General features: G+C 44.4%; 4 protein-coding genes across 6 annotated transcripts in view; 1 reads left to right on the top strand and 3 right to left on the bottom strand.

Moving 5' to 3' along the window:
• NF1 (neurofibromin 1) overlaps window positions 1-27,839 on the top strand; it is a 65,676-nt gene that overhangs the window by 18,728 nt on the left and 19,109 nt on the right. For 2 of the 3 annotated variants that reach the window (XR_004499849.1, XM_015646460.3), the window contains exons 25-37: window positions 139-320; window positions 398-609; window positions 1,200-1,361; window positions 2,051-2,154; window positions 2,740-2,875; window positions 5,816-5,878; window positions 7,693-7,851; window positions 8,671-8,768; window positions 8,882-9,028; window positions 9,504-9,650; window positions 9,997-10,107; window positions 26,499-26,931; window positions 27,168-27,508. Coding sequence is in view for 2 of the 3 variants with exons in the window: in XM_015646460.3 (XP_015501946.1) it covers window positions 139-320; window positions 398-609; window positions 1,200-1,361; window positions 2,051-2,154; window positions 2,740-2,875; window positions 5,816-5,878; window positions 7,693-7,851; window positions 8,671-8,768; window positions 8,882-9,028; window positions 9,504-9,650; window positions 9,997-10,107; window positions 26,499-26,931; window positions 27,168-27,508 (2,295 nt within the window). In the remaining variant the exon portion in view is untranslated. The remainder of the gene's footprint in view (window positions 1-138; window positions 321-397; window positions 610-1,199; window positions 1,362-2,050; window positions 2,155-2,739; window positions 2,876-5,815; window positions 5,879-7,692; window positions 7,852-8,670; window positions 8,769-8,881; window positions 9,029-9,503; window positions 9,651-9,996; window positions 10,108-26,498; window positions 26,932-27,167; window positions 27,509-27,839) is intronic. The other variant, XM_015646461.3, reaches the window with a different exon arrangement.
• OMG (oligodendrocyte myelin glycoprotein) lies at window positions 13,282-17,069 on the bottom strand. Its single transcript, XM_015646464.2, has 2 exons — window positions 16,936-17,069; window positions 13,282-16,207 (listed from the first exon to the last, which is right to left on the bottom strand). The coding sequence occupies exon 2, from the start codon at window positions 16,199-16,201 to the stop codon at window positions 14,903-14,905; it is 1,299 nt and encodes a 432-aa protein (XP_015501950.1). The 5' UTR covers window positions 16,202-16,207; window positions 16,936-17,069; the 3' UTR covers window positions 13,282-14,902.
• On the bottom strand, window positions 18,152-21,032 carry EVI2B (ecotropic viral integration site 2B). Its single transcript, XM_015646467.3, has 2 exons — window positions 20,390-21,032; window positions 18,152-19,409 (listed from the first exon to the last, which is right to left on the bottom strand). Exon 2 carries the CDS (start codon window positions 19,376-19,378, stop codon window positions 18,539-18,541), a length of 840 nt encoding a protein of 279 aa, XP_015501953.1. The 5' UTR covers window positions 19,379-19,409; window positions 20,390-21,032; the 3' UTR covers window positions 18,152-18,538.
• On the bottom strand, window positions 22,032-25,550 carry EVI2A (ecotropic viral integration site 2A). The gene is made up of 2 exons (XM_015646468.3): window positions 25,376-25,550; window positions 22,032-23,445 (listed from the first exon to the last, which is right to left on the bottom strand). The coding sequence occupies exon 2, from the start codon at window positions 23,427-23,429 to the stop codon at window positions 22,668-22,670; it is 762 nt and encodes a 253-aa protein (XP_015501954.1). The 5' UTR covers window positions 23,430-23,445; window positions 25,376-25,550; the 3' UTR covers window positions 22,032-22,667.

Raw genomic sequence — 27,839 nt, 5'->3', positions numbered from 1 at the left:
TGGGTGAGGTTTGGGGAGGTTTGTTGTGCCGTGGGTGAGGTTTGGGGAGGTTTGTTGTGCCGTGGGTGAGGTTTTGGGGGGTTGTTGTGCCTTGGTGGCCGTGGCAGGGCACGTGTGACCATGAGGTGCTGTCCCCAGGTACTTCACGCTGTTCATGAACCTGCTGAACGACTGCAGCGAGGCGGAGGAGGACGGGGCGGCGGCGGGCGGGCGCAAGCGTGGGATGTCGCGCAGGCTGGCGTCGCTGCGCCACTGCACCGTGCTGGCCATGTCCAACCTGCTCAACGCCAACGTGGACAGCGGCCTCATGCACTCCATAGGTAACGCCCCGCACGCGGCCCCGCCGCCGCCCCGTGTGCCCGCGTCCTCCTTAGTACTGCCGCCTTCTCTCCACCAGGCTTGGGCTACCACAAAGACCTCCAGACTAGAGCCACGTTTATGGAAGTCCTCACCAAAATCCTGCAGCAGGGGACGGAGTTTGATACCTTGGCAGAAACGGTGCTAGCAGATCGGTTTGAGAGATTGGTGGAGTTGGTTACAATGATGGGTGATCAGGGGGAGCTTCCTATTGCTATGGCTTTAGCCAATGTGGTGCCTTGCTCTCAGTGGGTAAGTTGATTCATTTTTTTTCCTACATTTTATTAAAATAATAAGACTTGAAATAAAAAGTGCAATGATAGTCTGGGACAGAGAGAATAGAGCTACTATTGACAATAGTTAGCCTCTCTTAGTATGTTCTTAAAAAATGTGCTGAATCTAAGTTCAGATCTTGATGATAAAACTGCATTTTAGTTAATGTCTAGGAACAGTTTTATTTACAGTTATTATAATAAATTGATCTGGGCCGGTTATTTATTACAAGTGGTGTGTGCTGTGATGCAGACACACAGAATTGTACTTGTTTTCCTAGATTTTAGCAAGATGAGTTGGGCTTTGTTATACAGCAGAGGAACTGTTGTCTGTCTGGATAACCATTCTGAATTTGTAAGACTGGATATCCTGAGGCAGATCTTCAGACAAGCAGTAGCACAGGAAGCGTTTGCAGAGAGACTGTGTTTGTGTAATTTGATATTTACCTGCCAGAGCCCATAGCAGACAAAGCTTTGTTGCAAACTGCTTGCTGGTTTTGTCAGAGTACAGTGTTTCATACTTGCTTTGGCTCCCTGCAAGTCAGATTAACTCTTCCTCCTGCCTTTAAGGATGAGCTGGCTCGTGTCCTGGTCACACTCTTTGATTCCCGACACCTGCTCTACCAGCTCCTCTGGAATATGTTCTCAAAGGAGGTCGAGTTGGCAGACTCCATGCAGACACTCTTCCGAGGAAACAGCTTAGCCAGTAAAATAATGACTTTCTGTTTTAAGGTACATTATTTCTTTTTCTTTTTCTTTTTTTTTTTTAATTCTGCTACAGATCTCTTCAGGCAGGAAGAGTTCAGTAATATGAAATTACAAAGCCACCAGTCTGTGGGTTTAAGGGCTTGAGTAATGGGATTAGATAAAATCTCTACAGAGTTGCCTTTGGGTCTCAGTTTGAGTTAGTCTCAGCTCTCACATCTGTTAAGTTTAGGGAGTTTTCTTTTTGAGTTTTAACATTTCATGAACTTAATCTTGTAGAAAATTTATACCCAGGCCCTTAAAAATTAGGTATCCCCCTGGCACTAAACTTTTACCTTTCTGACTAGTTCATTTATATGACTGATTTTGGGCCAGTGCCAGCTGGAAGACTGTTCCTGGTAAATTCTGAGCTCTTGTTTGTGTTCCCATTTCAGTTTTAAAAGTTTAAAAGAGGTGAAGTGTGGAGTCAGTGCTCTAAGAAAGAAAGTCTGCTGGTTAGCAGAGTTTTTATTTTTCTCTAATTGTAAATTAATTAAAATACAGAAATTGATCTTGGATGTGTTTCAGAGGAGAGACTTTAATATGCAAACCCAAGTTTTACAGGAATTTGGCTTATTCCAAAAAAGATCAAGTGTTTCCAGGCTGTTGAGAGCTTCCAGAACTTTGCAGCACTACTGTGTCAATCTGGCCTCTGTCCTTGTTTCCCTGGCACACAGGTCTATGGTGCTACATATTTGCAGAAGCTTTTGGAACCTTTGCTGCGGACTGTGATCACGTCCCCTGAGTGGCAGCACGTCAGCTTTGAGGTGGATCCAACAAGGTTTGAGATTCAGGGCGAGCAGCACATGTATTTATCTGTAAACATGATTCCCACTCATTGTATGTAATAGGATTCCTTTTTCCTTGTTGAAGATGTTTTTCTCATGCTTTCATACTGTTGTACATCTCACTTTTCCAGACACATTGTCTCTGCAGCCCTCTTGCTCTGTTGCTTTAAATTATTTGTAACTTTTAGAAAAATTTGAAGTATTCATCTCTTAAGTAGTTTACCCAAAGATAGACCTCCTAATTAATACTTTAACCATTGACTATCTGTGTCTACCTCAAAAATTCCTTTCACATAAACCATCATGAACTGATAATGCAATTATCAGTTAGAATTGTGTATGCATGTGTTTGTATGAAATGGTCTGAGAGAATCCCACCTGCAGCTGTCTGTTCATTACTGAGTTTTACATGACCTTTTATTTGTACCTTAAGTGGTTTAAAATGGTGATGGCAACTTTTGTGTCAAAGATCACAAGTATTTCCATAAGAAAAAGAGGAAATTAGGTTCTTACCAAGGATGTAAGTGCAGCTTGTGTCGTGTTTGATTGCTGGTCATACATGTGTGGGTCTGTTTCAGGCTGGAGCCTACAGAAAGCCTTGAAGAGAACCAGAGGAGTCTCTTGCAAATGACAGACAAGTTTTTTCAGGCAATCATTAATTCCTCCTCGGAGTTCCCACCCCAGCTGCGCAGTGTGTGCCATTGTTTATACCAGGTATGCCTGCAGTGGTTGCCTGCCCCTAAGCTTTGGGGTTGGTTTGTGAAATTCCAGCAGTTTGGAGCTTGGTGCTATACACAGGGGGCTTCCCTAGACACTCTGCTCAGGTGTTTGTTAAATAACACCAGTCTGAAGGTAGGGGCCAATTGGTGTTTTAACATTTGTGTTGACAATCAGGAGATGACTGAAGGTACCCAGGTTCCCCAACCTCCACCTCAAGTCCTCTGCTCTGTCCCGTGGCTGCTGAGCCCCGTGTCCTGCTGGATCTCCTTGTGTGTTTCTGATGGATTCAGCTGCTGTAAAAATCCACATAGGAGTTCCCTCGGTGCTCCTGGGAGTAGTTTTCAGTCCAGTTGGAGGACTGTCACAGAAATGCTGTGCCTGGTGTGGTATATTGGAGCTGTGGTCTCAGTGAGGTGCTCTGGAAGAGCTACTTCTGCCCTTTCAGCCACAGTGTATCCAGGCAAACGGATTATCTGACCTGTGTGAACTAATGATGAATAACAAAAATCCTATTGGGTCATCTGCACAGGGGGGTGCTGTGGGGATCAGGGCAACTGCTGCAATGCCAGAGCTTTGGAGTGCGAGCAGGGAACGTGTGTTGGGATTGTTGTGCTCTGGGGTTGTTCCTGTGAGCCCTTGCACTGACCCAGGTGCACAGATGCTGAACCTTGTTCCTGCCTGGCAGCTCTGTAAAAGGCCTCTGAAGGCATCACTTTCTCTTCCCAAAAGTGGCTGTGTTTGGGTTGGTGGCAGAGTGACTTTGGGGTTTTTGGTGTTTGAGTTTTGTAACCAGGGAATGAGGTGGGAAGATTGGTCTCCTTCATTGGTCACAGGCATTGACTAGAGGAATACTTGAGTGTTACTGAAGATATCACACAGAGCCTTGGTTGTTCCTTCTGTTACTGGATGTCATGTTCTCCCACACCTCACCCCAGAACTAGGTTTATATGCTGTTACCAGGATGTATCAGATTGCCATTTCAGTGGTACATTGCTACCAGTTATTTCTATGCAAACCATTGGTAATTCCTACATGAAATGGATTTCTAAAATGTGCTCACCAGCAGGCATTCCCAGAGATTCTTCTATGGAAGCCTTTCCAAGTCCCTTGGCTTTATTCTTGCCTTTTACCGTGTGTGGTAATAAGAGTAATTTGTTCCCAAAAGAGATGATTTACTGACGGATATACAAGTGGTATTAACTGATATTTAGCTTCAATATTTACTATTTTAACTGTTTCTAGTAACAACTAGATTTCTGTACAAGTGTTTGTTCATCACAAATAGTGTTAGTCATTCTGTACTAAAAATTCCAGAGAATTTTGAACTCTGGCTTTTATCTGAAGGAAAGTACAACCTAGGTCTGATTTGGGGGCATTAATCCATTTTTATCATAAGAACCAAATAGGTGATTTTTATAAGATAACTTCCATTTTAAGAAGGTGAATGATCTCAAGCACTAGTGTGAGAGTAAATAACACTGAATTTTGTGGTAGTTTTTTCATTCTTATAGTTTTAAAGTTTGTGCAAAGAATGCTTACCACATGTGTTCTGTAAGTGATTAATAGCTAATTACTGTAAGAACCTCACAGAAATGGTGTCTTTAGTTGGATATTGGCATCTTTTCTGGCTGGTGTTCCTGTTTTGGGAGCAGAGCCCAGTGAGTGTTTTCCTTTGGAAATATCAATAACTGGCTACTGGGACAGATTCACCTGGCTCCTTACAGGTAATGTATGTTCAGGAGTGTGATGTGAGAACAAGCATGCTCACAGTAACTCCTGCAGAGGATCTGTGCTGGCTCTTCTGTAAAATCCTCACAAACATCCATGGGTTTTCTTGTGAAAGCAAGGTGGAAATTTTCCTATAGCTTCAGTATTCCAGGGAGTTGAGTGTGTGTACAACTGCTCCAGAAGCCATGAGTGGAAATTCCACAGGGAAAGTTGGCGGAGTTAAGTTGGCAGCTCCCACTGGTTAAATATTGATAGGTCCTGCACAGGTTTCCACTCAGCTTGCTTAGCAGAGTTTCACTGGCTGCTTTGGGTTGGGGTGTTTGCTTTCCGTTCTGTTCCATCCTGAACGTGGGGAAACTCTGTGCCAGTGCCAGTGTGACCCCCTGGAGGTGGCTGGGTGCTGCAGGCTGGCTGGGACCCAGCCCTGGGTGCTGCTGGAGCCTTCCCAGGAACGCTAGCCCGCCCCAGCTGCTGGGAGTGTTGATGCACCACTGGCTGGGGAGCGGGGTGCAAGGGGCTGGGGCTTTGCTCAGATCCTGCTGGAAGCAGGACAGAGTTGGAGTCCTCTTGGTGGGTCCCTTTGAATCTCAGTGAAATGCAGAAATAAGCACAATCAAGTTAGATCTCTTGATTTGGAGGTCTTTAATAAATTAACATAGACTGTAGCTTTTTTCTTCCTTTGTCCAGAGAGTGTTTTATGGCGGAGTTACCTCTGACAGTGGTAATAACCCTGATGGTTCACAGGTCTAACCAAATTGAAGGACACACAGAGAAACATTGGGAAGATTTAAAACTCTAAATTTAATTTAAAAATCAGTATGTATTTCAAAGGTATAACACTACTATTTGTACTGTTAAAATTATTTGGGGATGGTAAATTATATTTGAAAGCTGAATACACCATTTAAGGCCCAAGATTGTGTATCATGAGCACATTGATGTGGTTTGACTTTTAATCTAGCCAGAAATAGTAGAAATGATTGAAATTCAACATTTGCTTGTTTTGTATTTAGTGCTTTGTAAATAAGATGTAATAAAACTGTGGAATAAAAACTCCATCATCAGTCTTTAGTTTATATATTTCATTTTCTGTTGGTTATGTTTGTTACATTTTACTGTGTAATTTATGTACAAGTCAACATTGGTTTTTTTGTTGCTGTATGTAGTTGGTGCTGTGACTTGTTTGTGCTCATCTCTGTTCTGTAGGCAACTTGCCACTCTCTACTGAATAAAGCTACCGTAAAAGAAAAAAAGGAAAACAAAAAATCAGTAAGTTTGGAGACCTTTTTATTAGCCATTTCTTTCAAAGCACAACAGAAATCTTTTGCTGTTTGTTCAAAATATCTTCACTTCAGTCTATTTGACTTCACTGTAAAATCATTCTACTAATTCTGGCACAAAATAGCTTTCATTTCAATTAACACTGGAATTAAGTTAGATTTAAAATATTCTCTGTGTGCCTATTTGAGTAAATGAGAGATTTTTAACATTACTGCTTAGTATTTAATATTCTGACTCTTCTAGTCTTGCCACCATCTTCAAATTAAAAAATTGTGGAAGAAAAATGTTTTCTTTGGTTTTGAGAAAAATCTGGATCTCTTGAGCTGCTTTAACACTCTGGCAGATAACCTGAGCTTGCATCCTGGGCAAAGAACAATTAATATTTGTGGGGTACCGGAAAGAAGTTCATGACACTTGTGTCTGGCATATTTTCTTTTTTTTTGTTTTGTAATTAAGTAAGAAAACCCCAACTTCAGCACTTGTATTATTTCCTGAGAAAAGCAGATTTTCCATTTAAGTAACTTGCTGTGTTAGGATTTAGATCCATGGGTTGCTTTAGAGCGTTGTCTTTAAAAGTTCAGACTTATTATTTTCTTTGGCAGTAACCTCAAAATATAAAGTATGAATGAACCAGAATGGAAATTTTGACTTCTACTAAATACTCTCTTATTTTTGTTGTAAATTAGCAGAATAGTAATTATGTTTTAAATGCAAAAGCTGTGGGCAAACCAGTATTTTACAAGAAAATATCAGTAATTGCATTGCAAGGTAACTGACTGGAGTTGCTACTGAACCAAAGTGATTCTTGGTGTATTTTGTACTAATGGCTTTGTCTGGTTTAAGCAGCATGATTTGAGAATGCATTAGTTATGTTTTGATGTATTTTACTAAACTGGGATTTGTTTGAAGGGCTTTTTTTTTATTTTAAACTATACAGGATAATATCAAGTTGACTTATTTTATTCTGTGAAAAGGAAGAATCTGACTCATTTGGATTAACCATTGTTACTCATTACAATATACAGATACTGATGTTTTATAGAACCACATGTTGCATATCCAAGAACTTTATTTTTTATCAGGAAGCTTTGTCTTTAACTTTTCAAAGTTAAATGAAAGATATCCAAAGAACAACTCTCCTCTTAGTAACGCATAATTGATTTCCTAAAAGAAAAGAGATTTCTTTTTTCTTTCAACATCTTCAGAATTACTTTTTTCCTGAGTGTCAAAGGACAGTATTTTAAATCTGCTCAGTGGTTTTACACAGTGTGTGTGTAGGCAGAGGAGTGCACTGGCCACTCAGCTCTGTCTCCTTCTGTCCTGATGATGGTTCTGAAGGGTATTTCTGCAAATAGCTCCTCCTCACAAATTGGAAATGACTCCTGCAGCTGTACAACACAGTGTTGTTGCTGGAGAGGCTCGTGGCTCAGCTGTGCAGTTACAAACACACAGATCAAAGACCCAGTAGGTGAAAGGTGTTCCCCGTGTTGGGGCAGGGCAATGCACACCTGGGGCTGGGGCTGCAGCACCTGCAGGGTCCCTCCAGGAGCAGGGACAGCTCTGAGACATGGCCAGGAGCTGTGGGAGCCGTGTCCCTGCCAAGGGAGCTGTGCTGCTGTCTGAGAGCCCCTCTCCTTTCCCTCTTGTTCTGGTTCTCTGGGATGCAAGAGAGTCCTGCTCCAATGTGCTGAGCACGATCAGTGTGGAAAGAGTGCTTAGGCTTGGCTTTGCCATGCTAGGCTTTTGTCAGCCCTTGCCCTCTGCTTAATGCAGGACTGTTGTGTGTAATTGTCCGTGCCCAGGTGGTGAGCCAGCGCTTCCCCCAGAACAGCATCGGGGCCGTGGGCAGCGCCATGTTCCTGCGTTTCATCAACCCTGCCATCGTGTCCCCGTACGAGGCGGGCATCCTGGACAAGAAACCCCCGCCCCGCATCGAGCGCGGCCTCAAGCTCATGTCAAAGGTGAATCCCCAAACACTGTTATGTGCCCAGCTTTTCTGTTCTGCCTGCTTCAGAACTGCTCTGACCAATATGTGAAAATGGGGGGAAACACAGAGCTCTTTGTAGCGACCGTCATGCTCGTTGAAGGTGCAGTGTCTGTGCTGTGCTGGTGCATCATGGCACTGTTTGAGCTCAGCAGCATAAGGATGGGGACAAACACTTGGCCAAAAGGATGGATAAGAGAGCAGAATTCCAGCCCTTCACTTGAACTTCTTGTTTGGAAACTAACAGACCGATGTTCCTGTGAGAGCACAGTGAGGGTAGCAGCAGCCAGCATTTATCGAGTTCATCCCACTGTTAAAGAAGGGATTTTCCTGTCTTCAATCTCATTTAGTCATATTTCTTATAAAAAAAAAAATTTAAAAGGTTTAATGTTGGCATAAAAAGTCTGTGGCCTGTGAATATTGTCCATTGTAAATGCTGAGAAATTTTTCTTTAGATAGGGGCATGCTAGTGCTTTTATCTACCTGTCTTAAATTCCAGGAGAAGTACTTAATAACCTACTGGTGGTTTGAAAGATGATTTATTTTCCTAGTTTAAAGTTCATAAATAAGTGAACTGGTTTCTAGTATTCAAAAATATGAGAAGGAAAAGATTTTGAAAGTGAATGTGTTTTAAATTATTTGACTTACTGGCCTTTTGTTGTGAAACCTCAAGACAACAAGTGAAAATAAACTGTTTCTGCCAGTTTACCTTCACTGTCAGAAATATTTGTATCAATTACTGTAACAGTTAATACATTAAACCTTTGTGTGTCTTTGCCATGATTTTTTCCTTTAGATCCTTCAGAGTATTGCTAACCATGTGCTGTTTACAAAGGAGGAGCACATGCGGCCTTTCAATGACTTTGTGAAGAGCAATTTTGACGCAGCACGAAGGTACAGCCTGGGGCCAGCACAGGGGTCGTGGTGTGTGCAGAGAGCTCTGAGTGCCCCCCAGCCCTTGGCTGTCCCTCCCCTCACTGAGGTTTGCTCCTGGGTCTGAATTGCAGGTTTTTCCTCGACATCGCCTCCGACTGCCCGGCCAGTGACACCGTCAACCACAGCCTGTCCTTCATCAGCGACGGCAACGTGCTGGCACTGCACCGCCTGCTCTGGAACAACCAGGAGAAAATCGGCCAGTACCTGTCCAGCAACAGGTGAGGCTGCAGCCCTGGCACGGGGGGGTGTGCTGAGGGGAAAGCTCCCAGACTGCTGCAATGGCTTGGGTTGGAAGGAACCTCTAAAGCTCATCCCATCCCACCCCCTGCCCATAGGCAGGACACCTTGCACTAGCCCAGGTTGCTCCAAGCCCTGTCCAGCCTGGGCCTGGACAGTGCCAGGGATGGGGCAGCTGCAGCTGCTTTGGGCACCCTCTGCTAGGGCATCCTCACCCTCACAAGAAAGGATTTCTTCCTAATATCCAATCTAAACCTCCTCTCCATCATCTAAAAGCTGGTAATATTTGGAAATACTCTCTTCTGTTGCTCCTGTTATTACTAAGAGTGTCATTGAGTATCATTGAAGATTTCTCATACTTTAAAAAAGAAAATGCAGCTTGCTCCAGCTGAGGAAGGGTAGTGGGAATTGCTGAGTAAAGAAAGACTTTACTGACAAAAAACATGTTGTTTGTAGGGACCATAAGGCTGTTGGACGACGACCTTTTGACAAGATGGCAACACTTCTTGCCTACCTGGGGCCTCCTGAGCACAAACCTGTGGCAGATACACATTGGTCCAGCTTAAATCTCACTAGTTCCAAGTTTGAAGAGTTTATGACAAGGTAATAAGATTATTGTGGTGGGAACACACAATGTGGGTTTCTAGGCTTTATAATGTGAGGAGGTGTCAGTAGTTCCTAAGACTCTCTGCTAGCAAGACTATCTCTGTTTCAAAGGAGAGTTTAAAAAACAGTCTACATAAATGTTTTAGGTTTCTGAGTAGATTTTAATTTAAAAAAAAAATAATCTGGGAACCAGAAATGGTGGTAACATATGTTTTTTAAGGAAGGCTGAAGATTGTGTGAACTTAGTACTTTTGTTCAGAGATGGAAGTAAAGAGGGTTTGGGATTTTTAGAGTTTGTTTGGAAGGCAGTTGTGGAAGTTGATGTCAATGTATTGCTTTTTAGGCATCAAGTACACGAAAAGGAGGAGTTCAAAGCACTGAAAACATTAAATATTTTCTACCAAGCTGGGACATCCAAAGTTGGCAATCCTGTTTTCTACTACATTGCTCGGCGGTAAGAAACCTTTCACCTTCCCAATCTGAATTCAGTCTGTCAATCAAAGGTATCAAGTGTATATAAGAAACACCAGCTTGGTAACAAGAGTCTGAAAATAGCTTATTTGTTAAAATTTGCTGACTGTTTCTGAGTTGTTTCCTAAACCAAAACTGCCATGATGTAATAATTATGCTCATGACAGGAGTCATTCCTAGTGGTGTTAAGGAAAGGAAGATCCGTGTGCTCATGCCCAGGTGTGGTCAGAGGCAGCTCTGAGGACTGGATGAGCTGCTGAAGCTGCTGTCTGTGCTGAGGTGCTGCTGGTGGGGGTGTGCTGGCAGCACTGGGGAGGCTGCTTTGGCTCGGGGGGGCCATGGGAGTGCTGCCAGGTCTGGGAGTTCTCCAGTCCTGGTGTCAGCAGGCACTTTGGGGTGCTGGCACAGCCCCTGGGTGTTCGTGGTCTGGTCATTGCTGGTGCATTTTGTGCCTCTGGGAGCAGAGGCCTGCCTGGGGGTGCTGGGTAGCTCTGTGCTTCCTGCTCCCTGCTGACTGTGGTGGCAGGGGGGGGCCACTTTCAGTGTCGTGATGAGAGGATGTCATCAGTGATGATTCTTTGCATGGAGTGAAGGAACACAAGATGAGTAGTGTCACTTATCTTCTGTCCTGATTTTTCTGTTTTCAAAAGCCACACAACAGTCCATGAAATGTGCAGGTGTGCTGACAGAAGGGGCTGGCTCAAGGGCAGCCTGGATGCTTTTTTTTGCCCCCCTTTAATTTTTTTTTTTTCTTTTAGCAAGATCCCTAATGTTTAAGCCCCTTACATGCACAGAGTTAGAAGCAAGGGCAGTCTTTAGAATTCTCTTTAAAAAGAAGAGAATTTCAGTTTGCTTGCCACATTTTTCTTCTCCATTTTGTTCCATTAGACGCAGTCTTATTTCATGTCAAGTCAAACAAAATGCCTGCATTGTTATCCTGCCTTGTTCAGACAAGAAATTAGGCATACAAATGCAGAGAGTAGTGATAACCCATCTTAAAAAGTGACTGTGCCTGGCAGTGATCTGAGGCATCCTTATGTATTCTGTGCAGACCTGCCATGCAGTGCTTCCTTGTTTGCAGAGCAAGAAATGGTTATTTTGTCTGCAGAGAGAGAATTTCTGGAAGTAAGTCAAGGCAGAAGTTTGCACCACGTGTTTTCTAGGCCTAACTCACCTCCCTCTTCTTTAAAAATTAAAAAGAAAAATTAATTTATACAGAGATGCCTCACTGGGAAAAACTGTCTTGGTCCCATCAGCCAAGTGTTCCTGCTTTCAGAGAGGTGGGGAGGAGCAGATTCCTGACCATTTTATCCAGGTGGGGGTATTAATGAAAATATTGTTGTACTTCAACATGAGCCTTGCTGCTAGGTGAGTTGTTACCTTTGTATTCAGCTGCTGCGCAATTCAGCAATCCTGGCAGGGCTGCCTTTCAAACCATCCCTTGCTCTGGGGTGATGCTCTGGCATCATCTCATAGGAATGTGGCTAAGTGGAGCTTATTTGGGGTCTTTGTCTTCTGGTTCTGAGCCAGATGTTGTATTTTCAAGGTGTGAAATTTGGAAAAATGGTTTAGATTGGAGCTGCCAGGGTGTTTGAGGGCTTGTAGCAGGTTGGGGTTTTTGGGGTTGTTTTTTTCCCCCTTTTTTTCCTTTTTTTTTTTCCTTTTTTTTTTTTTCTAGTTGAAGATCTTGTTGCTAAGGCATTGTTGAGTCATTTTACTAAGATATCTGGATCAGTTTATGTCCTTCTTGTGCTGTGAAATTTAATTCCTTCTGTCATCTATCTTCACATTTTGTTTCCTGGGCAACAACCCAGCTTCTGGAGACAGTGCTCTTCTGTTTTTAATCCCTGCCCAGTTACAAAAATGATCCATAAATCAATAAATATTGATCCTGAACTACCGCCATTAGGTTTTAAAGCTGATCCCAAACTAATTAATAGGAATAAAACCTCTGAGTTATTGCTGCAGGCCGCAGCAATCCCCACAGCAGTTTTACCCTTTCCAGAGAGAGCACACAACTATTAGAGGTGTACCACAGCTTTTTTGGGTATTTTGAATCTTGCCCTGAAATGCTAAATAGTTGTTTTGAATACCAGTTTCACCGAGAATAGATTATTTTGAATTTCTGGAGGTCTGAGCACGCAGCGTGTTTACAAACCCCGGCCCTTGGGCTTAGCTCAGAGTGTCTGCGCAGTTGCCCAGCAACAAGTGCTCGACTCCCACACTTCTGCCTCCTCCCTGCTGCCTTATCGACTCATTCGTATTCCAGAAAAATACCAGGAAGCCTCAATTCCAGTCTGCTTCACTGAAAGCAGTGTGAGCAAGAAGCGCTGGTGCTGCAGCTCGGGCAGGGTTTGGGAGGGAGTGCAGCCCTGGAGCAGTGCTGGCTCTCTTCATACCCAGCTTCCCAGTCCTGTCCCTGCTTTTGGAAAACCCCATAGCCTCAGTTCCACTTCCCAGTTCCTCCTTCAGGCATGCTGAGGAGTTTGAAGCCTGGGTAGCAAGTCCTTTAAGGTGGGGGCTGGCAATTTGCCCCAGATAACCTCTGGGAAGCAGTGTTTTCTTGTTGCTGGTCACCAGATTGTCTCATTATGGGTGAAACACTTTCAGAGCCTTTAAAGTTGATTCCGTGTAGGTTTTTTTAATGCAATAGAATTTGGCATCCTGTACTGATTCTGCAGCAGAGACACATGCAGTATTTCCTGTCATTTCCTCAAATCAAGCAGTATAGCCACAGCACCTCATTTTGTGATGAGTCCTGCCTTGCAAGCTTGCTGCTCCCACTGTGTGGGATGAGGCAGTTCTGGGAATTGCTGAGTTCAGAGCATGGGAAATAGGTTGGTGCTACAGTCATCCAGCACTTAGCCAGCACAGGGACTGTCCAAAGAGAGCAGCAGCAGGGACTTCTTCGGTTTCTAGGTTCTAAAGGGTAGGAAGGGGCAGGATAGTACCAATGTTGTGATCATCTCACCAGCTTATTGCTAAACAATATTAGAGATCCATCAGTATCTAAATAATGCAGTTTAATATAACCATAATTTCCCCCCATAAGACATGACAATGGAGCCAAATGTCTGCTTTAAACAAGTTTGTATAATACAATGCTATTTATTCTATTACTCTACTTATTAGAAAAGAAGCACAGTTGCTAGTTCAGTTCAATACAAACATAACTTTATTTTTACTTAAATGCCAATGAAATAACTGTACAAATCCATTGTGTAACATTTACTGTTAGAAATTAAAACACATTTCCGGTTATAGAAATACTGTTCACAATTGGAAAGTTGTCATTTCTCTGATACCAGTGGTTGTAAATGATCTACAGCCCCCATTGACACCTTAGGGGAAACTGGTAGAGGACTCCAGTCTCAGTTGTGAGGTTTTCTGGGTTTTGCAGCACCTTCATGCTACAATAACTGGAAATTAAATGGCCTGGAATGAATGGAAAACATTGTATAAGATCTGTAGTATTAAGTGGATAATACTTTTTCAATTAACTTGTTCTTCAGTTTTCATTTCATGCTGTTTGCAAAACTTCATCTGTAGTATATCAAGTACCTTTGCCATAATTTAAATAGTTTTCCTAGAGGACAGAACCATGCGTGCAGCTATTTCTACTGGCTGACGGTGCGGATGTCGAGGAGAAGAGCATCCATGCTCGCCCTTAGAAAGCAGGGATTTGGGCATGTTCAGTGCCATGCACTGGATTCATTCTCTTTGAAGTCACAAGAGTCAGGATTGTTTTAATGACAGCTCACCAGCTAACTGCTTAATTGATTTGTTACATGACTTGTGTTAGAAATTGGCTGATGTTTTGTCTTACTGATCGTAGTTTGCTACCTTCTGGCTGATTTGTGGTATTCTTTTAAGCAGAACATATTAACATTTCAGGATGTCACTTGACATAAAGTCAAGGCGTTCCAGGTCATTAATTTGGGTAGATAACACCTTGGTGTTTGACAGTGTCATGGCATTGAACATCTGGCATTTTTCTCTACTTTTATCTTTTTTTTCTTCTTTTATTTCTTCTTTTTTTTTTTTTTAATATGGAGAGAGCAATAACTTGCCTGCAGTCTCTAAGTCAAGCCAGAGCAGAAGGATACTAGCCCCTACCACTGTCCCATGCTGAAGTTAGACCATGTTGCCATCTCAGTTTACACCCTCATAGCAGACATCATGGCATTGTCATATTTAATTCCTAAATTCGAAACTGTTGTTCTTCATATTTAAAATACTCTAATACATATGAAGCAAACATAGATACACATGCTAGCGATTTTGCTCAGGAATAACTTCTGATTAGTGAAACAGTTCAGTTTAGTTCTTTTATTTTTTCCCTTTCTTTTGCATGTCATCATAACTTACAAGGAATCTGTGCTGCTATATTACAGGAATTGCTCACTGGCAAGTCAAGCAAGACAATGCAGATATGATACAGGCCTTCTGTTTTTATCCAGTTGTTTGATGACAAAATCATACATTAAATCAGTACTTAAAATGCTGATGTGTTTATTCTGTGCAAGTAAAAGGAAGAATTTAAATACAAAATAAGCACATTTTTAAAACCAAAATAATAGATTAGTTGTACTCAATTAAGACATATGAAAATAAGTAGCAGCTTAGTATCAAGACATTAGTGTGTGCGTCTTTAAGAACTCTTACTTTCTTTAGATCAGAGTCAGGACTTGGAATTTCTTTCATTCATTATTTCAGCTGGATGTGTTAACTCCAGCTGTTATCACATCAGCTCAGTAGTTTCCGTGGGCTGCGGGCCCTTAGTCCATGGCCACGGCCAGGGCGTGCAGCAGTGCCAGGCACAGCAGCCCCACCTGCCAGCGGCTGGCGCGGGAGGGCACGCGCGCGTCCGGGGCGCTCGGCGTGGCCTCCTCCTTCCTTAAGGTAGCGGTTGTGCTTTGAGGCAGCTTGGAGTTGGTTGTTGGCATTCCACTGGTGATGCTTAAAGTCATGGGAGTGGTGGAGGATCCTGTGGCAGGGGCCAGGCTGGCGTTGCCCGCGGTGGAGTCCTGGGTGAGGATTGTGCGTGTGGCCACGGCCTCCTGGGGGCCGGCGGGGCCGCGCAGCCGGGGCCGCTCTGTGCCGGGGAACAGAGCCGGGTGGCTTTGGGTCGCCAAGGCAGGGACTTCCTTGGCTTTAAATTGTTTGTGCATTTTGGTCGCTTTGGTGGGCTCAGGCGCCGCAGCAGAAGCCTCCCTGTCCTCTGCCTTTGTGCCTTTGACCATGGGGCTGGAGTCCAGCGCCGTGGACTGGGCCGGGGCTGGCACGGTGCTCGCCCAGAGCCAGGGCTGCTCGGCACAGGGGACCCCCACAACACGGGCAGCTGTGCCCTGCACCCACTGCAGCACATAAGGGATGTTTTGGTTATCGCTGCAGGACCAGGGGTTGTTGTACAGAGTTATTACCTGCAGCTGGGAGAGCTGGTCGAAAGCTTTGTCAGGAATGTATGAGAACTTGTTGTTGTGCAGGTAGAGGCTTGTGAGGTGTTGCAGTCTCACCAGTGTTCCTGGGAGTATCTGGGACAAGAAGTTATTGGATAGATCCACTGTCTCTATGTTGTAGGGCATGTTGGTTGGAACTGTCCAAAGTTTGTTGCTGCTGAGGTTGAGAAACTTGAGACTGCTCAGTGTGTTGTTGATCAGGACAGCTCTTTCCACCATATTCCTGGAAATATCGAGCACTCTGAGATTCCACTGGTAAGCTGTATCAAGTTTCTGAAGAACTTTAATGTTGTTGTTTGTGGCATATAATTCCCATAAGGACTTGGGCAGATGAGCAGGAACATTCTTGAGCCAATTATTTGAAATATCAAGGGTCCTCAGATTGGTGAACCTCGTTAGCTGATGATCGAGATCTACAAACTGGTTAAAGGACAGATTTAAGTATGTAAGGTTGTCTTGAAGTCCCTGGGGCAGTACAGTTAAGTTTCTGCCTGAACAGTCCACATTCCTGTCGTTTCCTGAGCACTTACAGCTAGAAGGACAGATACCCAAACCAGTGGGTATGAAAACCAGAAGGACCAGCAGACAGGTAGATGTGTTCAATATCTGGTATTCCATTGTTGCCTGGAAATAAATATACCAAAATGACACCCTTTAAATCCATGTAATACATTTTATCTCTGTATAAGGGTTGTCTTGGCAATGGCCACTTGCAGGAGAAATTAAGTAAAAATATCAATAACCCCCTTTGTGGCACGGTCCTTTTTAGAATTGTTCAAGAGAGACTTCACAAAGCATCCCTTCAGCCTGTCGTGTTGTCTGGCAGAATGAGACTTGTTTTTTTCATCTCCCTTTCCCCCTCCAGCTCAAATGAGGGCTTTCTTCCGAAAATGCAAGTCTCTTCCAAACGTTATACAATGTCTGCTTCTTGTTTTTAGTGATTTCAAGCCTATATTATGTTTGGAATAATGTGTTCATTTATAGAGGATGAAAAAATGGCTGTCAACTGGATCTTCACAAATCTCTGCAGTAATGTAGCAGTCCCCCCCATCCAGGCATGCTGTTTGCTTAAGTAAATAGGTTAAAATACATCATAGGAATTTAGCTTGAAACCCAAATTCCAGCGTCCGTGCTAACATGCACTGTAGCGTTTTTCCCTCCTTACAGTGTTAATTATGATCTCAAAGCTGGAAACACATGTTTAGAACCCGAGTTACCGTTAGTAAGAAATCTCTGATACTGCAGCAAATTCCTGGTGCAAGCATCTGTCATCAGCTCCTAATTCTATTCCCGTTTCCACCTCTGATTCGGTAGTAGGATTTTGTCAGTAAAATCAAAAAGCACAAACTTACCGTGGTGTCCTGCAGTATCAGCACATCGTTTCTGTGATGGATTGGAGCGTAGAGGTCGCCTCGTTCTGGAGAGCAGCTCCAGAGGCTGCCGGGGGCTGTGCTTGTCTCAGCTGCATCGTACGGCTGCGCCCGGCTCCGCAACCACCTGATCCTCTGGGCACTGCAGAGCCGGCCTCGAGCCCTGCCAGGGCCTGCCAGGGCTGGGCAGAGCAGGAGCAGGAGCAGGGAGTGCCCTCTGCCCAGCCCTGGGGGCTCCTGCTCCCTCCCCTTGTGCTGCCTGCTCGCTCCCCCGCACGCCAGCTCCGGCTGCCCTTCCTCTTGGTGGCTGTTTGAAAAGGCAGGTTAGCTTGGCTTCTTTTTGCCTCCTGTTAACTTCTCCTCCTGCAATAGAGGTTCATGTGAATTTAGGCTTTCTAGCTTAAGCTTTTTTAAGCTACACTGCCAGAATATGTTTTCGTAATTTAAAATACTCTGTTTTCTGCTCCTCGGATCAGGCTGTCACAGTATTGTCAGGTATAATACAGCTCAGCTTGTAGGATTTTATGGATTTGTACAGGAAATCACTATCTGATTTTCTCAAAGCAATGCGAGAGTGTTTATAATGTTTGGTTTATAGAACTGTTAATTTTAACAGGGTATCACTTGAATTATACAAAAATCTTCATATAATTGTAATGCTATTCTTTAGGCATACCAAATCATACAGCTTATGTAAACAGGAAAGGAAATTGAAAATATATTTTCCTATGGCCATTGTATGCACAGCAGCCTGGAGTTGCATTTAGATAGTGTACTACTCCTTATTAGTGATAGTTTGAAAATTCTGGTTTATTGCGTGCAAGTCTTTTTTCTGTGGTCCATCCAGAAATCTATTCCCTCCTCAAGTGAACTCCAAACTCTGCCATTTTGCAGAGCTCTCATGGAAGGCTAGCTTCAGTGACTATCAGCTTCTTTCTATAAATATAAATATTCAATACTGGTAAAAAATAAAATTATTTACTTCTGGTACCAGCCTGCTACTGCCCAGCCAAGGCTGGTGTGGGGGAGATGAGCTGTGCTGGTACTCAGGGCCTGGAGAGGAGCATGGAAAGCACTTGGACACTGGGAACTCGAAGGAATCTTACACCCATGAACCATTAAATGAGTTTGTGTTGGTAACTGAATGCATTCTGTGTCTAAGCAAATATTCAGGTGGGCTTTAAGTGACCAAAACATCTTTGACTCAGAAAGCTTTATTAAAGTGGCCTGGAATGGGTTGCATTCACTTGCCCCGCCCAGGGGAGCGAAGCCGGGTCCCTCTGAAGCTGGGCTGTGTCTGAGCTCCCCGGTGTCACCGGCACACACAGCTGTGTGCTCTGCCTCCTGCACTCTCTGCTGATGGGTGATGACTGGCCACAGCTCGGATTGTACTCAGAGATTTGCTTCAGGCAGAAGCAGGTTGTTCTCTCTTGTGAAAGCTGAAGTTGGGAAACACCAGGGAAATGTCAAGGAAGTGGTGGGGCCTCGCTGTTCTTGCCTGCATCAACTTCTCCTTTTTCCACTTTTTTGAAAATAAGAAAAATGTATTAAAAGAAAAAGGTACTCTGGAAGTTAACCTGGCAGTCTACAAAGGGTATTCTGGCTGGGACAGTGTTTCATGGATCTCCTGGATCAGTAGCTCAGGTGCTGAGGGCTGTGGTTCCTCTGCTTCCAAGTGCAGTGCCGAGGGCTTGCTGGGATCGGAGTTGGGCTCCTCAGTGGCTTCCCAGAGCCAGTCTGGGGGTGGTGGCAGGTCAGGGCACACAGCTGGAGTGTCTGGGGGAGGACAGGAGTCAGCTGCAGTGCTGGCTGGCTCCGAGGCAGGAGCTGGGGCTGGGGCCATGCTGCCTCCAGAGCAGCCCGTGGCCGGCGGAGGCGGCTGCCCATTCTCAGTACTGGTACTGAGGTGGGGTGGGTTCTCTGAGGCAGTCGAGTCCTCCTGCAAGTTTGTGCCTTGTTTCAGTCTCCAAGGCAACATAAATAAGACTGAAGAGCGCTTGGTGCCATGGTCAGAGTCCATGAAGAGATCTGGCGTGTCACCATCCACGAAGGGGGACCGGCCTGCCCAGTGGGACTCGGCCAGAACAGGCCTCATGCAGCATTTCCACAGGAGAATGATGAGAACTGCCAGCAACATCCCAATCAAAACGAGGCCAATTAGCAGCGCAGCTACCCAGCTGCCGTCCCCAGCTTCCTCCTCCCCTGGCAAGGCCTGGGCTTCTGTTACAGCCAGGGATGTGGCAGACTGGTAGAAACTGGGCCCAGTTGCTTGCAGTTGGTAGAGAGGGCGTTTGTCTGCGCGTGGGCTCGCGGCAGTGCTGCACGTGTGGCTTTCTGTCGTGGCAGCGTGGTGAGGTGCTGCTGCAGAAAGGGAGCTCCAGATTTCCCCACAGAAGAGAACCAGCACGACCTGGTTGCTGGCCATTTCCCTCCAGCCTCTTTACAAAGGTCGTCTCCTATTGCAGGGAAGAAGTACAACATGGTAACTCACAAACTGTATTTCTCCACTTCAGTGCCACCAGTTCTGTGTTAATACCATCATAGTGAAAATAATGGTCTCTACCATATTTCACATTTCAAGCCTGTTCCCATCTGCATGATCAGTGGGTTTGGCACTGACTTTACAAATAACAGCAGATTTTCAGCATTATTGATCATATTAATAAAGTGGCCTGTTTGAAGGTGATGGCTTATTATCATCTTTTTCCACCTTATCAGAAAAAGGCATTGGCAGAGCAGTCCTCACAACGTTTCAAAATAGCATTTATCAATCATGTAACTGGCTATGGACCTGGAATAAACTCTGCAGCATTGACAGACAGGGTTGTCAGAAGTGAAGAAATGGCTTGTTGTGATATAAGCTGAGACAGAAGTAAAAGGCTCTTTACAATTCTTTTAAACTTTTATTCCTGTTATCATATTTGTTCAGCATAGGAAAATATTTAAAAGTTTTCCAAGTACTGATGCTATAATGACACAGCATTCTAATGGTAAAGTATTTTATAAATAAATTCCTGCATGCAGGTTGTGCAAATGTTGAGTTGTTGGCATGAAACAGACTTTTTTTCCTGTACTGATTAGAGTTCAGCTCTAAATGTCTCCATGTGAAATAAATGATACAAAATTCATCCCCTACACAGCTCTTTTCCTTCTGAAGTCACTTTCATGCAATTTGAGCTAATTCATTAGTTACTATACTGCTAGTCCTGTGAAGCTGTTTCTGGGAAATTAATATGCATGAGTCTTTATGGGTTTACAAATATGCAAAATTAAATTTTAAATGCAGCAGTGTAAACACACACGAGCAGTAAGTTAATGACTCGAGAACATCGTGATCTAAACTGTCAGGTTTGTAACGGGTTAAAATGATTCAATCCAGATTTTATCCAGCTCCCCTCTTTGCAAAATAGACTCAATACTTGAAGTTGATCCTTACCTGTACATTTATCTTCTCTGAAGCCAGCACCGTCTGCCTTTGTTGTTTGGAGGCTCAGGAGGGCTGTCTGTGCTCAGAGTCAAGCAGTGTAAAATGGCTCTTTTCAGCAGAAGTTTGTGCAGAGAGGGAGGAAATTGCCACCGCCGGCAGGAAGTGTCTGTGCCGGGCAGCCCGGGGCTCTTGCCAGGGAGATCCTGTGTTCTACGGGCAAACTCCTGCCCTGCTGGCCATGCTGGGCTTCTGGAAAAATGGGTCTGTGCTTCCTGCCACGGCAGGCACCTCTGTGTGTTGTGTGGAAATTCTCAAATACCTGTCTGCCTGTCTTTGTAGAAAATAGTTACAGTTTCTTCTGTGTGAATCAAAAACTGCAAGTTTGGATGTGCATTGCTGATGTAATTCAGTGGTGGGTTTGCTGTGCTCTCAGGATTATTAGTGGGAAGCCACCCTGGGTTCATGGTGAGTCATGGAAAGCTGTGGTCATGGGATGTGGCTGCTTACACATCCTCTCTTGTGTGGCTGCATCGAGAGGCAGAGGGCAAAATCTGATTTCACCCTCAGCCTGTCCCTACTCGCTTGGTTGTTTTTCTGTGTGGACAGCGCTGGGACTTGCTGCCACCACTGATGGAGGGCTGTGCTCTGAGCAGCTGCTTCCCCCTGAGTGTGCCTGCTCAGACCATAGAGTGTAACTCAAGCTGCACTCTTTGTTCTCCGTGAGCATTTTTGCCTGGGAGCGCTGCCTGGCGGAAAGAAACCCACACCAAATATGTCCTCATGGCATTTTGCAATTGTGTCCTGCCAGTAGCTACTGACAGATTCCTCTGCAGCCCTTCCTGTTGTGCCTCCCTGACTGCACTGCTTCTCTCTGACACTGCCTGCTCTTGCAGCAAATGCACATCCTGATCCCACACTCACACTAACTTGGTGTTTCTTGTCTGATTTCTTTGTCTCCTCCCCATTCTCTTCAATCCCCGTAACTGGTTCCCAGTTCCAGGCTAAGCATGCAAACTCCTTCCAACTTTCTTTTCCTCACTACACAACCCACCTTTGAGCCTGGCAGTTGCATTTTTTGAGCTCTGTCTCTGTCCTGGCTGCCACAGCGCTATGGTCCTGCCTCTGCTGCTGTATCTGCCCTGCCAGCCAAGTTAATGGGTGACCTGGTGGAATTGGGGTGGGGCATTCAGTCATCCTGGTCCTCTCAAACTCGTACCACCATCTTACATGTCACAGCTGTTGGTTACAGCTGCACAGGATGTTTGGAGCTTTGGCACTGTGCAGTCTCAGCACTTGTAACCACAGTGCAACAGAGCTCCTTCAGCCCAAGGAGCAGCCTGGGGAAAGCTTCTCACGTTTCCTTAAAAGAGCAAAGCTCTGCTGCAGGGAGAGCAGCCACAGGCACCTCCCTGGAATTATGGGACGGTCAGCTCTCTGAGAATAAAGAAACTAAAAGTTGTGGTTTGAAGGAATTCCTGGCATGTTCTTTTTGGTGTCAGGGAAAGTGGAGTGTTTCCATGATGCAGGAAATCACAGTGAATCATCAGAGACCTTTACTGAGCTCAGCCAATGTTACAGGAATAAAACATTCTAAAATTCCTGGTCATGTTTCTTTCTAACATTCTGACTTAAAGAAATAGTATCATGTACGTAATTTAAAAACTGATATTGCAAGTTTATTGAAGATAACAAATTGAACAAGTTCTCATATTCCAGCAAATACTACAAACTTCATCTATTCATAGACAATGTTGAAACACTGTAAATATGGTTCGAATCAGTCTCCTTCAAATGCAATTAAGCTGGTTTAAGAAGTTCTTGATGAAAAATCCAAAAGGGCATTTTGAGAGGGACTAGGTCTTGGATTAATGGTTGAATCAGAGTTGTGACTAATGTATGGTTTTCTTTAAAAAGTGACTTGATTATGCCTGTGCAGCATCTTAGTGTTCAGCGTGTGGATCAGACAGTCTGTTCCTTGTTCCCCTCTGTGGTCATTGTGCATGGGCAGGTTCTGTCCTTTTATCCTGTTCAGCTCCTGTCACCCTGATTTCTGCTCAAAGCCGTAAAACCACTCTTGACACTCCATACAGAAAGCCATTTAACACAGTCTTACTGCCTTCTGGATCCACACGTGGCTGCAGCATTCCCTCTGGCATAAATGGAAGAACTCTAAAATCTGGATGTAGCTTTCATGGGGGAAAATTCTTGGTTTTGCTTGAAATCCAAGTTTTTACCTTACATTAATGGTGTAACAAAGGCAAAAAATTAATTTTTACTTGAGTATGAATTAAATCTCAACTACAAAATTGGTTAAAATGGGTTTGTGCGACTGGGATGGTTCTTTGCTTTCTTGTTCATTATGTGCTGCTTTGGTGAGTTTCTCAGTAGTTTCATCTTCAGTTTTCTTTTGGTTCACAGCATCCCTCCCTGGTAACAGCTCCTGCATTATCAGCTCGGTTCCACTTGTCTCCTTGGGCATCCTCTGCCACGTTCCTGATGCCGTGGGCCATAAGCTGTTGGTGGCCAGGAGGTCTCCATTGCTCCTGGGCCTGCGTTTGCCCTGCTGGGCTCTTTTGAGATAGGAGATTTTGTTGGCTACTATGACTGTGGATAGAAACAGGGAGGTGCAGATGAGCACAAGAACTGCAATGGTAATGAAGCAAATTAGTATGAGAGACTTATTGTCTTCACAGGTTTCTTTGGTCATTGGGCTCTTGGGTTTGCTGCCTTTCCCCAGTCCTCCCGTGGGGGAAACTACTCTTGGGGCAGGGGAGGTTGCATTTTGAGTCATGGTGGAGGAGAAGGATGGCAGCGTACTTTGCATTTCAAAAGTAGTCATTTGGTTGGTGAAATTGAGGCTCAGAGGAGGAGACTTTGTGCTTGGTTCTGTCCTGTTCTGGCTCCCACTGAGGTTTTGGCTGATGGGACTCCAGGTTTCTTCTCTGAGGTGTGGGTAACCTGTGTGATTTGCACTCGTTTGCAGCCACAGGGAGAAGATAATCATGACAGGGAAGGTCAGGTCTGAGTTACTGCATGTCTTTGTCTTCATCTTCCTGTTGAGACCCCTGCAAAAATACAAATTATGGTGCTAGTTTAGCAGATGCTGGTTTTCAGAGGTTTGGATTGGACTTCTCAGGGAATAGCAGGTTCTTGATGAAAAATACGTGGCCTCATTTTGGGGGGGATGTAGGAGGACGAGTTCAAGTGCCTGGATTGTGAAAGAATAGATTGGCTCAAACTTCTGACAGTTTGAGGTTTCAGGAAAACATACAAAGATCAGAAAAGAACATGGAGCAAAGAGAAAAAGAAAAGTGTTTCCTACTGAGGGCTTCGTGATGTCAGGGCAGACTCTGGGAGTTCCTTCTCTCTGAAGCTGCCCATGTTACACATGGTCACCACTTCTGCTTTTACATGAAGACCCTGTGGAGGTTACAGATCACTGGCTGCTTCTCACCTCCCTGAATTCCCCTGGGGCAGGCAGGGGAACCCTGCAGGGAACAGCCGGGCAAGGGAAAAACCTGAACCCAAAACATTTCCTGTAAGTGACAGCAATAACTTCATGGAAATTATGTGTGGTTCCTAGCACAGCTGTCTGGAGTACTTTGAAATGCCCAGGAAAATCTCTGTTCTCTTGTTTTTCTGCTTTTTTGTACAAAAACCTCTTTATCACAAATGTACTTCTCGTAATTTTCTCCCGAACATTCCCGATTGTGACATTTTCTTTAAAATGCCACCAATCATTATGCAAATGAGAGTAACCATTCATATGTTTGTTCTGTTTCACATTTGTGTGGCATTCAAGTACCACATACCTGTTTAATTTTTCTGGAGGGTAGGAATGTGAGAGTGGGGTTGGTCTGATACAAAGATAATAACCTCAAATTAACAATGACAAATGAGCAGTGCTGCTGCTTGGGCCAGGCTGCTCCAGACCTGCTCAGGGCAGGGCTGTGTCCCACCACTGTCTTCTGCCTCTGGTAACTGATGAAAGTGTTTCCTTTCAGTACTGTACAGTCAGCTTGGTGCAAATCAAAATGCTACAGAGAGTGACCAAAAGTAACACTGTTAATTTTTTGTTTGTTGCCTGTAAAGGTAACAAAGTGGGTTCACGTGTGTGTAAATATGAGAAATGAGAGAAGTGATGTTCCTGGTGTGTGACCAGGTGAAGGGAAGGCAGGGGTACACCTGCCTAGTGTAAGGGGATCTCTCCTTACACAGCAAGGAGCAACAAAAGATCTTTGTCTTTAATGTTGCTCAGTTCACCCATAACATAAAATTATTCTCCTTCCTGAGCTTAATCCTGTTTGTTCAGGTTGAACTAGAAATCATCTTAGTCATCAGCTACTGCTCAGGTAGTATTTTTGTTTATATATGGTAGAAGTCACCTGGATGATTCCTTGTAGCATACTTGGAAAAGGAAAAGAAGAGCAAACCCAGCAAAGCTTGGGGTTTTTTTTAACATTTCAGCAATTTTGAGCAGAACAGGCAGAGCCAGCAGAGCTTCACTGCAGCGTTCCTGTCCTGTCCCTGCCCAGGGTGCAGCTCCCAGCTCTGCCCCAGCACACTGAGCCCAGTGTTCATTGTGGGCTCCCAGACCAGATGTGCTTTCCTTAAAAATCAATGGGCTCGTGGTGTGAAGGGCTGCTCTTGAAACCATGAGAGCAAAGGGACTGGTCTTTAAAGAGATGGTTTTCTTTTTAGTTCAGCCCTTTGTGTCTGAGTAGTGGCAGGGTCTCAGTACCCAGCAAGATCTGCAGGGCAGGGACAACAGAGCCAAGTAGTGACTGTCACTGTTAATTCCTTCCTGTCTGACTGTGAATAACCTTTAATATGATGAAAAACAGTTTATCAGCTTCCCTGATTCAGTTAGAGATACTATTTCTACAGTTTGTTACTATTTTTTAATTACTCAAACTTCTGTAATACTTTTGCATACAATTTTCTACAAAACTTTGAAGTACAGCTTAAAATAGGAGAAGGAGAATGTGTACTTACCTTGCCCAGATGTAGTCAACAGAACATGGGTGTTTCAGATATTTAATCCTTAGATGATAAGATTTCTTTGCATATATTTGACCCTAGGTTGCAAACAACCATCAGTGCACAGCAAGGAGATTTGGGCAGCACTGGTGTTTTTTTGGCAAACCTGTAACTGCAATGACATGTGGCTTTAAGTGGGGAACTAAAACCACAGTGATGACACACTTCCTTTGGGTAACAGCTATACCATGACACACTGGGGGAAAAACACCAACTTGCCCAGCTTAGCTCTCAGAACCACAGGAGGTAACTGGGGAAGAAATCTCTTGTGCAGATGAATGTTCTGTGTTTTGTCTCCTGGGTTGTCCTACACTCAAGTGCTACTGAGAGAAATGTCCCAAAAACCTTAAAGCTACACCTGTGCTTAGAGCATATATCAGCTCTTTTGTAGCCTGTTTGCCTTGGGAGAGTTGAGTTAGTGACAGCTCAGAACAGTGACAAGTATTTTAAATAACCTTAAATTTTCACAAGCTGCTGATGAATTTATTTTTAATTAGTTCTTCCTACTAGAATTCAGTCTGCTGTGTGAAACCCAGTCCCAAAATTCAGAGAATCTTTAAAAGAGAAAAAATATTCTCAGTTATGTGAATGTTTTTGAAAAGAGGTATTTCTGTAGCCTCTGTGCTCCTCAGAGGACTGACCATTCTTAGGAACACCTCCAAGCATAGGAGTGCTGCAGGATAGAGGAATTGGAGTGGCTCTGGACTCTCTGAAAAAGTTGGGGTGTGGATGTTTGATTATTCTTAAGACTCCTGAGATAAATATCTTTTTCCACATACAAATATAGATATAATTTGAATTTCTAAGGTTGTTAAAAAGTTATAGGCACTTGAGGTTGTGGGGCACTTCAGGATGAAGCTGAGTTATCTGAGCTCCCTCATCCTGGCACTGAACGTGGCTGGAGTGTGAGGCAGTGCCCACCACACCAAGGCCAGTGTGGTGTCCCAAGGCAGGGCTGTGTCAAGGGTCAGTCTGGCTCCTGGGCAGGATTTGGGGGTGCTCCTGCTGTTTCTGGGCACTCAGGGCTTTGTGCTGTGGGCCTCAAACATGACCCAGCCATGTCTGTCCTGTCTTACAGGTTCAAGACTGGTCAGATCAACGGGGATTTGCTGATCTACCACGTACTGCTGACCTTGAAGCCATACTATGCAAAGCCATATGAAATCGTGGTGGACCTCACACATGCTGGCCCCAGTAATCGTTTTAAAACAGACTTTCTTTCTAAATGGTTTGTAGTTTTTCCAGGCTTTGCTTATGAAAATGTCGCAGCAGTTTTTATTTATAACTGTAACTCTTGGGTCAGAGAATACACCAAATACCATGAAAGGCTCTTGACAGGTTTGAAAGGGAGCAAAAGGCTTGTTTTCATAGACTCTCCAGGGAAACTGGCAGAGCACATCGAACACGATCAGCAGAAACTCCCAGCAGCTACCTTGGCTTTGGAGGAGGACTTGAAAGTGTTTCACAATGCTCTCAAACTGGCTCATAAAGACACCAAAGTTTCTATTAAAGTAAGTACTTTTACTGCTGATGCTAGTGATCTGTTATATTTGTATAGGGGTTGGGATATGATTTTACTGTCTCTTAGTTCTCCTCCCTTGTCTCGAGGCAAAATCACAACTTTCTAGTGTGCCCCATTAGGAAGTACAAAATTTCATGCATTTATCTTTCCTAAAAGTAAAAGTGTGAGGCTTTTCTCTCTCTGTGTGATTACCAAGAGGTGCTGAAGCAGTTCTCTGTCCCCAAGGTTGGCTCAACAGCGGTGCAGGTGACGTCGGCAGAGCGCACGCGGGTGCTGGGCCAGACCGTGTTCCTCAATGACATCTACTACGCCTCTGAGATCGAGGAGATCTGCCTGGTGGATGAGAACCAGTTCACCCTGACCATTGCCAACCAGGGCACCCCCCTCACCTTCATGCACCAGGAGTGTGAAGCCATCGTCAGGTCCATCATCCACATCCGCACGCGGTGGGAGCTGTCCCAGCCCGACTCCATCCCCCAGCACACCAAGATCCGCCCCAAGGACGTGCCCGGGACGCTGCTCAACATCGCCCTGCTCAACCTGGGCAGCTCCGACCCCAGCCTGCGGTACAGAGCTCTGCTCACTCACAGGGAACCTTCCCTGGCCTGCTTCCCTGTTACACATCCTCTCTCGAGCAGAACCGTTTTTCTTTCACCACAGCTCCATAAAGTGCAATTTTTAATAAATACTGAGTTTCTGTGAGTGAAGAAGGGCACACACTGTCAGAGGAAGTGAAGCATCAAAGAACCTTAATTTCTCTTTATAAGGAGAAGTTGTTCTGCTTTGCTCTCTGTGTTTATTGGGTACATATGATTTCCATGGTGTTGAGCTTCTTGTTTAAGAACATGGGAGCTGTACCCCTTAGGGCAGCCTGTGATTTGTGTCAGAACAGGCTCC

This window comes from Parus major, chromosome 19, assembly GCF_001522545.3.
Source record: "Parus major isolate Abel chromosome 19, Parus_major1.1, whole genome shotgun sequence".
In the NCBI taxonomy this organism is placed as follows: domain Eukaryota; kingdom Metazoa; phylum Chordata; class Aves; order Passeriformes; family Paridae; genus Parus; species Parus major.
This window is presented reverse-complemented; position numbering and strand designations above follow the sequence as displayed.